We start from the raw sequence: 9,660 nt of genomic DNA, 5'->3' as shown, positions 1-9,660 counted from the left end.
CACAGCTCGTCCTTCCTCCCCGCCCACAGCTCGTCCCTCCTCCCCGCCCACAGCTCGTCCTTCCTCCCCGCCCACAGCTCGTCCCTCCTCCCCGCCCACAGCTCGTCCCTCCTCCCCGCCCACAGCTCGTCCCTCCTCCCCGCCCACAGCTCGTCCTTCCTCCCCGCCCACAGCTCGTCCCTCCTCCCCGCCCACAGCTCGTCCTTCCTCCCCGCCCACAGCTCGTCCCTCCTCCCCGCCCACAGCTCGTCCCTCCTCCCCGCCCACAGCTCGTCCTTCCTCCCCGCCCACAGCTCGTCCCTCCTCCCCGCCCACAGCTCGTGATCACCAGGCATCTGCTTATCAGCTCTGGCCGGGGCAGGCCCGGGCTCTAACATCGCCGTCCTGATAGGATCACCATCCCGATAGAATCACAGCTCCAAGGGCACGAGTCCCCTAGAGGCCGCCCCTAGCAACACCAAAGTGTTCTGGCCCTAGAGCCAAACACTTCCAAATACGTAATTCATTCTTAAGACACTATTGATGTCATTTTGTCAACTACAATAATGTGAAGACTGTAGAAATAGAGAAAAATTGGCTATGTGTGACCCGGAAATGAAAGCTGACTGTGACCTTGTAAACTCTATGCACATGTCTATGGATTATATGAAGTAATTGTGCACGGACTGGGAATTGTGGTTTTCCGTCTTAAGACATTCTCCAATATCCGATTACCGTTGTTCACAAAGTGACATTTTAGAGAAGGAAACCCAAGGAGGAGGAAGTTGGCTGTGACGCAGCACGCACAGCCCCTCCTCCCGCGGGGCAGGGGTCCTGGATCCGTTTCCCTGGGCAGGAAGCCCGCTGGGCTGGAAGGGGAGGATCGCCGGGGCCGTCCGCAGCGGCTGCCAGCACCTGCGGCTGAAGCACTGGGCGGGCACATTTGCTTCCCTGCAGCGCCCTCCTGTGGCAGAGGCCGGCCAGAGCCCACAGGCCTGCCTGCCAGCAACACTGACAAACCACTTTTAAAAAACTATTTTTATTGATTCCAGAGAGGAAGGGAAAGGGAGAGAGATTGAAACATCAATAATGAGAATCAACAATCAGCGGCCTCCTGCATGCCCCCTCCTGGGGATTGAGCCCGCCACCTGGGCATGCACCCTTGACTGGAATTGAACCCGGGACCCTGCAGTCCACAGCCCGACACGCTATCCCCTGAGCCAAACCAGCTAGGGCTTTTTTTTTCTTTAAAAAATATATATTTAATTAATTAGCTAATTCTCAAACCAGTTATTGGGCATGAGTAATGTTTAAGAAGAAGGAGTAATCACAGAACTATTAATGTTGTTTTTCTTTAATCACTGTCTGCTGCAGGTAAAATGGATACACATCTATGTGATAACACAAAATCCGCTGCTTTTTAAATACCCGATTCCCCAAAAACCAGGGAAAGGAAGTTCAGCGTGGCTGGTGGGAGGCAAATCGCGATTTGAAAGGCAATTCATGTATATCACACTCTAACCCACGCTCGAGGCCTAGGACTCAACAAGCAGCGCTAGAAGGAGACGCTGAACATTTAACGTCCTGGGAGAGGGTGGGCCCCTCCCCCTCTCCCCGGGGCAGGACGGTGCGTGAGCTGAGGGCCTAGACAGTGATGGGCAACCTTTTGAGCTTAGTGTGTCAAACTTCGCCAAAAAACTGAGCATAACTCGGGTAGTGTGTCACTTTGAGGAAAAAACATTATTTCACGATATTTATAGTTTAAATAACATAAATGTATAATTGTTATATATAATTGTATTTAATAAACCCAAAACTAAATATTTAGTGCTGACACGCGTGTCAGAGGTTCGCCATCACTGGGAGGAGGAGCAGCGAAGCCAGCACCGTCCGCAGCAGGGAGGCGCGGGCGGAGCACCACGCGGGCGCTCACTGGGGCTTTTCGAAGAGGTACTCGAGGTCCGGGGCGCGCAGCCGCTGCTCCTTGTTCTTGTTCTTAGCGAAGTCTCTCAGCAGCGCCAGGATTTCGTTTTCGAATATTTCGGGGGCTGGTTTTGCTTCTGCAAGAGAAGAGCGGGCAGAACGAACTGTCAGTCAGTGAGCAGTCAGGCAAAAGGATCTTGAGCCTGGAGACTCGGCCGAGGCAGAGGCTCGGTGGGTGTAGCGGCTCCTTTCTCCCTCAGTGCTAAGTGCACCCGGCGGCCGGCGCGGCGCCTGGACCTGCGACAGGTTGGACTGGGACGGCGGCTCCTGCTGGCTCATGTGCCGTCCTGGCTGCTCTTGGGCTAGGACGGCAGAGCCGGTGCAGCCGGTGCAGCGGGCACCGCCCGGCCACGAGGCTGAAACCTTTACTGTCTGGTCCTTTATGAACAAGTTTACCGCCGCCCCCTCGCCGGTCCTGTCTCCACCGCACTGCCCTGCCCTGCAGGGGTGTTTCTGTTGCTTTCTGGTTATTGTGTTTCTCTTTCTAGTCTGCAAGTGTCCTCGGTTGTGGGTGACAGAAGTAGTAACTCAAGTCACTTAAGCGGAAAGGGACTCATGGGAATGCGATGGGAGGCTCACACAGCTGACGTGAACCCGCGGAAGCGGATCTGAAGGGACGAAGGCATGGGAAGCAGAGACGAGGAGGCCAGCCTCAGTCTGGGGGGCGGTAGGCGGGGCGCTGCTCACCTCCACCCCGAGACCCTCAAGATTCAAATGACAAGCCACGCCCCCGCGGGGAAGCTGAGGCAGCGTGCACTGGAATCAACCCCCCATCCAGGCTGACATGACGCCAGGAGGGCATCCTCAACACCAAGCCTGGCCCCCCACTCAGCACAGGGCCCAGCACCCAGGGGCCAAGATCGAGGGACTCGGGGCCCCCCAGGGTGCTGGCGGTGGCAAAGAACACTGCTCCCATCCCAACAAGAAGCCAGGCAGCCTGCAAACCCGAGTCCTCCTGAGGTCATCAGAGAGCTGAGGTCACAGACACGGAGCAGAGTGAAAGCTGAGAGCCCCCCAGGAGGAACGGGACTGAGCACGTGCTCGCCGGCGCCCCGCCCAGGAGAAGAGGCAGCAGGAAGCCCGGCCCAGCCCCCGCCGGCAGACAAAGCCTCCAGGAGAAGGCGAGCAACCCCGTCTCTCCCAGAGCACAGAGGCCCATCGGGCTGAGGGGAGGGGAGGGGAAAAGCAGGCCCTCTCCGTGGGATGAGCAGGTCGCTGAGAAGGCCGCCCCTCAGACCCAGGCCACGGGGACTGAAGCTGGGAGGGGCTCACAGAGACCCCCCTGCCCTCCCCACACTAGCAAGCACCAAGTAGAGAGCAACAAGGCTCTAACCGGGGGAGGGAGAAGCAGGAGAGAGACTCCCTCTGAGGCACAGAAAAGCAAGGAAGGCTGGAGGCTGAGGGTGAACAGAACATGGGAGAAAGGCCCTCGGGAAGTCCCGCCCCTCCCAGCACAGGGTGACAGGAGGCTGGTGCACCGGAGGGAGCCTGAGCAGGAACAGGTCCGACGTGAGCTTCACTCCTGACCGGACCGAATGGCTCAGTTGGAGGGTCGTCCCAGGCACCGAGGGTCACTGGTCAAGGCACATGGGCGGGTTGTGGGTCCGGTCCCTGGTCAGGGTGCTGGGGTGAGTGTGAGAGGCAACCCATGTTTCTCTCTCACGTCGCTGTTTCTCTCTCTCCCCCTCTACCTTCCTCTCTCTCTGAAATCAATAAAAACACATTTAATAAATAAATAAAAATAAGCAAATACGCAGAATGACCTCAACAGGTCCATCCTGAGACCTGACAGTTGAGAACGAATCAGTGAACTGAGGACAGGTCAACAGATATCACCGAACACAAATTACCCAAACGGACGCATCAAGGAAAAGAGTAAGAGACACAGAACAGAATCCCAAAACTATGACATCAGATGGACAGTCTAACCGAAGTGTAACTGGACCCAACATGCCCAGAGAACCCAAAGCAGGGTAAATACCCAACACAAGCATCTAGCATGTCATATACAAACTGCTAGAAGCCAAAGATAAAGTGCTGGAAACATTCAGGAAGAAAAGATACATTATATACAAAGCAACAAAGACACAGCAGAGCCCACGCCCAAAACTAGGCAGACCAGACAACGGCACATGGTAACACTAACGGACTTGAAGCTGGCGGTACAAGGTAACCAAAGCAACAATAACCAGATCCAGCTCAACAGAACAGCTCATCCTTCAGCCTCGCAAAAAGTGTGCCTATAATGTGCTGAAATATGGTGGACCTATAATTCTATAGCCAGTGAAAATATCTTTCAAAACTGCCAAAAGCTGAGAGAATGCATAACAGCAGACCTACAAGAAATAGTAAAGGAAGTTCTTCAGGAATAGGATACCAGATAGAAACATGGATCTACATAAAGAAACAAAGAACTCAGAGGCGACTAAAATAAGGGAAATATAAAATACCAGAGGCCCGGTGCACGACATTTGTGTACTGGGTGGGGTCCCTCGGCCTGGCCTGCACCCTCTTGCAGTCCAGGACCCCTCGGGGGATGTCCAACTGTCAGCTTAGGGGAGCAGGCCTAAGCCGGCAGGCGGACATCCCCCAAGGGGTCCTTAGCTCTGCCATGGAGGTGGAAGAGGCTCCCGCCACCGCTGCTGCGCTCACTAGCAGTGAGCCCGCTGGTGAGCCTGGCTTCTGTGGGAGCACACTGACCACCAGGGGGCAGCTCCTGCATTGAGCATCTGCCCCCTGGTGGTCAGTGAGTGTCATAGCGACCGGTCATTCCGCCATTCGGTCTATTTGCATATTAGCCTTTTATTATATAGGATAATGTAATTTCTATATTATATAAATGTTATATATTATGTTATCCATATATTTACATATAAGATACTATATGTTATACTTTTTATATATATTCTATCCTTTTCCTTATTTTAAATTGCTCTATAGATAATTGTCTGAAGTAAAACAACAGAAATGCAGTGTAGGCTTACAGCGTAAGTAAGAATAGAAAGTATGACAACAACAGCACATAAGATGGGAGGGAGGAGCTGGAGTGTGCTACTTAAGGTCTTACATTATACATGAAGTACTATAATACTACTTGAAGGTCGACTGTGATTAATTAAAGATGTAGACTGCAAGCCCTAGGGCAATCGCTAAAAAAATTATAAAGGGAGGTATAAATAATAAACCGGAAGTGGAGTAACATTTAACATACTCGTTGAAAAAACCCCATGGAAATAGAGGGGAAAAGGAACAAAGAACAGATGGAAGAACTAGAAAACAAAATGATGGTTAGTTTTAATGCAATCACATTGATAATTATATGTAAATGACCAAAACATAGCAACGAACAGATAGAGATGATAAGATTGGACAAAAAAAATAAAGACTAAGTATGTTGTCTGCAGGAGGCTCCATTTAAAGTAAAAGAACGGTGCGCAAGCCTTGTGACATCCCGGCCCGTGAACACGACCGCTCATGTCACTGCGGCACAGTTGGCCTCAGGACAGGGAAGTTATCCACGTGGTTTGGACCTCATCACATGAGCTCGATTAAAGGCAGGGTTTTCTCCAGGAGGTGACAGCAGGGGCACTCGGGTAGCTCTGAAGCAGGAGAGGGATTCCATGTGAGGGAGGCCACTGCTGAGTGGCGGGGCCCCAGGGCACAGATCTGAGAGCGGCTTCCAGGAGCCGAAGGAGATCAACAGCTAACAGACCACTGGGACTTCAGTCCTACAACCTGAATGAGTTTCCGGACTGTGAGATCTGGGCACAGCTCCTGAGCTAATAAACAAGTCACTAAGTTTGTGGGGTAGAGGGGGCCTATGGGGGGGGCGGCGGGCATCTCTAATACTTTGAACAATAAAGATAAATTTAAAAAATAAAGTCACTAATTTTTGTTGATTTACTCCATAGCAACAGAAAAGTAATATAGATGGAAAAACACATACCATGCAAACACTCATCAAAAGAACGCTGGAGTGACTAAATTACCATCAGGTACTTGGGGACAAGGAACACCATCAGCAATAAAGACAGGCATTATCAATAATAATAAAAGCGTAATATGCTAATTAGACCGGACGTCCTTCCGGGCAACCTTCCTGACGAAGCCGGGGCTGCAAGGGAAGCCCGGGTCCCGGGTGCCAGAGGGAAGCCGGTGCTGGCAGCTGGGGGAAGGAAGGCCTACTCTTGCACGAATTTCGTGCATCAGGCCTCTGGTATAATGGTGAAGGGGTCAATTCATCAAGAAGATACAACAATCCTAATATGTCTCCACATAACAACAGAGCTTCAAAATGTATGACGAAAAACCGAGAGAACGGAAAGGAGTAATAAATCCGCAATTACAGATGGAGATTCCAGTCCCCGCTCACTGACAGCCAGAACAAGTACCGAGGAATCTGTCAGCACGGAGGAGACAGACCCCGCAGCACGGCTCCTACCTCGTGGCCCGCACTGAGTGGGGACAGAAGCACAGGAGACCCAGAGGGTGGGGACCGGTGAGAGCCCACTTCTGGCTCCACGCCAGGCCCTGCCTCGGAGACCTGTACAATCTCACCAAACTCCCTTTTGGCCTAAGTCACACAGAATAGGTGTCGGCTGTTGGCACACAAAGAACCCTAGCTGATCCAACAGATGGCACACACTTCGGGAAAATGAACAGTGTCTGGGTGGAAGGTCCATTTGCATGAATAAAGGGGGGGGGGGGGGACACTGCCCAGGAGATAATTCCAGACTCAGTCAGCCCAAGTCATCCTCCTTTTCACATTCCGCTTGCCCCCCCCCCCCCAGTACCTGTGGCCCAGTGGTAAATATCCCAGTCATTACTGGGCTCGTTAATCAGGCGATCGTACAGGTTCAGCTGTTTCTCCGTCATTTGATGCAGATATTCTTTAGCAAAGAGGCTAAAGGGGAAGAGAGAGAGAGGAGGAAGTTAAAAGGCCGGTGACCTCAGGCCGAAGAGCCATGGCGCCCAGCCCCCTACCTGAGCAGGATGCAGTTCTCCAGCATGCCCCTCTTCCGGCTCTCGTACAGCAGGCGGGCCCTTTTGGTGGCGATGGGCTCATCGGTTCGCTCCTGCCACGGAGGCAGCGGGATTTCGATCATGTCTTTCTGGGAATCTGACGGGCTGTCCCCTCTGTAGGAGCGGCTGAACGTCACGCTGGGCAAAGGACACCCGAGGTGTTGCCTGGACAGAGCAAGCCTCTGAAACAAACAGACCACGGACATCTTCTCAACACCAGGGCCATCACTGTCGCCCCCACACGCACTAGGCGCGAAGCGCATTTGATTTCACCGGGTCCTCGAGAAGCTTCGGACTGGCCCCACTTTACAGCTTAGAGGCCGAGGCTCAGGGCGGTGAAGACACGGACCAAGGCCACTCCGACAGTAACTGCAGTGAGACCCGCAACCCGGCTCTGACGGCACCCGTCCTTAACCAGTGCCCTTCCGGAAGTTCTCCAGCCGACGTGTGCCTCCCTCCCTCCCTCCCTCCGACGCGTTCCCTTCGGTGCGGTGGGTATTCTGCCTCCTGACTGTTAAAGTCTGAGCCTACAGTGACGGCACGGACCTAACCCTCCACGGGCTCCCAATCGAGAGACAGGCAAAGCCTATCACGATGCCAGGAGAAGGTGCTCATGTCAGCAAGACGGCAGGACAGGCACCCACCCCCCTCCTTCTCCCAGAAACCATCAACTCCGGTCCCCTTTACGAGAAACCCCGAAACCAGCGAAGAGGCTCCTAACCCCGGGCAAGCACAAAGCAGCTGCCTCAAAGCTGGAAGGAGAAGCCAAGACAATCCTTCATCTCCGTCCCTCCCCCGCGCAGCCTGGGGCGGCTGAAGAAAACCCTCAGCTGCTGGCGCCTCCCTCCGGGGAGAGAGGGGAGCCTGAGACACGCCCAGCAAGCCGACTTCTGGGGGGGCTGCCTGATTGGCTAGTGTTTGTTCTCTCTGAATCTCAGTGCTGGCAGGAGATGGGTGCTGTTGAGAACACAGGCAAGGGTTTGGACTGGCCCACACTCACCCACCATGGCCCCTGCCCCGGGCTCAGCCTAGAACAAGCAGGAGAAAGCCCCCAACTCCTGGCTTTTTAAATGGAAATGTATTCAACTCCCCAGCCAAAATGCATGGAGCGGCTGAATGGACAAAACAGTAAGATCCAAAGGCCCTGGCCAGTGTGGCTCGGCTGGTTGGAGCATCGTCCCGCACAAGGAAAGGTTGCAGGGTCAATGCCTGGTCAGGGCTCGTATGAGAAGGCAACCGATCAATGTTTCTCTCACCCATCGACGTCTCTCTCTCTCTCTCTCTCTCTCTCTCTCTCTCTCTCTCTCTCCTTCCCCTCTCTCTAAAGTCAATAAGCATGTCCTTGGGTGAAGATTTAAAAAATAATAATAATAAATAAGACCCAACTATATGCTGTTACAAGAGACTCATTTTAGATGTAAGGATACACATGGGCTGAAGTGAAAGGATGAAAAAAAGATATTTCATGCAAAAGTGAGCACAATGACCCTACTCATATCAGACGAAACAGACTTTAAGTAAAACACTGTCAGGGAAAGAAACACACCTGTCAGGAGCTAAAGAGGGGCATTATGTAATGATAAAAAGGGCAATTCATCAGGAAGATACCACCGTGATACATACACACGCCATCAACATCAGAGCACCCCCATATATGAAGCAAACGTTGACCAAATAGAGGAACAGCAACACAATGACAGGAGCGTTCCCCACCCCGCAGAGCATCCAGGCAGAAGACCAACACGGAAACGGAGAACTTGAACAACACCATAGACCCAACTGACAGACAGACAGACAGACACACAACCTCCCCCCACCAGCAGCACGAGCATGTTCCTCTCAGGCACGCGGGGAACCTCCCCCAGGTGAGACCACCTGCGAAGTCACAAAACACGCCTCAGGAGGGTGAAATTAGACGACACCTCTTCCGACAGCCATGGCAGGAAACTGGACGGAGCCGGGGGAAAGCTGCCACATTGGTAAGTGTGCGAAAGCAACACCCTTAGCCAGTGTTCAAGGGCGTCCGAGAAGGAATCGGAGGGAAGCGAGGGGCTGTCCGGAGAGGAAAGACACAAATACAAACGGTTACCAGGCGCAGCGAAAGGGAGCCCTCGGAGGGAAACATTCAACGGGAAGAAAGGCCGTACGACGCGACGTGAGATCACGGAGGTGTCAGGCCAGACAAGAACAGAGATTGGGGCGCCCCGAGGCCGCGGGCCGGGCCCCCTGGGGAAGAGGAGAAATCGCACGGGGTTGGCGGGAAGGCTGATCTATGACCTCGCTCAACTGCCCTGCGGGCGGGCCCGGGAGAGGAGGGAGCGGCCCGAAGCTCCCCATTTTGCAAGAAGGACCTCTCCTCGGGTCTGCCCTCGGGTCTGTCCTCGCCCCGGACCGTCAGCAGCCGGGCGCCCCGGCTTGACGGCGGAGGAAGATGAGCCTCGGGGTCCGCGGCGGCCGCCTGGGGCCCCGGAACCTACACGCTCCTCACCCGCGTCAGAGCCGGCAGCACGGCGGCCAGGGCCATTTTCCCCGACCTGGACCGGAAGCCGCCCCCCGGCCACTTCCGGGAACTCCCGGAGGCCGGCCTCGCGGAAGACGCGCCCGGAGCCGGAAGACACTTCCCTGCGTGTGACGGAAGTGGCCGTGCGTCTGACGCCCCTGGCGGAGGGGAGGGGG

The 9,660-nt window shown here is 54.2% G+C and overlaps 1 protein-coding gene across 2 annotated transcripts; it reads right to left on the bottom strand.

Moving 5' to 3' along the window:
* Positions 1-1,700: 1,700 nt before the first annotated feature.
* Positions 1,701-9,617, bottom strand: SDHAF2 (succinate dehydrogenase complex assembly factor 2). Of its 2 annotated transcripts, none has more exons than XM_079788864.1 (4): positions 9,473-9,617; positions 6,946-7,166; positions 6,756-6,865; positions 1,701-2,039 (listed from the first exon to the last, which is right to left on the bottom strand). In XM_079788864.1, the coding sequence occupies exons 1-4, from the start codon at positions 9,506-9,508 to the stop codon at positions 1,909-1,911; spliced, it is 498 nt and encodes a 165-aa protein (XP_079644990.1). In that variant the 5' UTR covers positions 9,509-9,617; the 3' UTR covers positions 1,701-1,908. The 2 variants fall into 2 exon arrangements, with proteins under 2 accessions (XP_079644990.1, XP_079644991.1); XM_079788865.1 differs by lacking the exon at positions 9,473-9,617 and adding an exon at positions 9,074-9,465.
* Positions 9,618-9,660: the final 43 nt, after the last annotated feature.

The sequence above is a fragment of the Cnephaeus nilssonii genome (assembly GCF_951640355.1).
Source record: "Cnephaeus nilssonii genome assembly, chromosome: 13".
Lineage (NCBI taxonomy): Eukaryota > Metazoa > Chordata > Mammalia > Chiroptera > Vespertilionidae > Cnephaeus > Cnephaeus nilssonii.
This window is presented reverse-complemented; position numbering and strand designations above follow the sequence as displayed.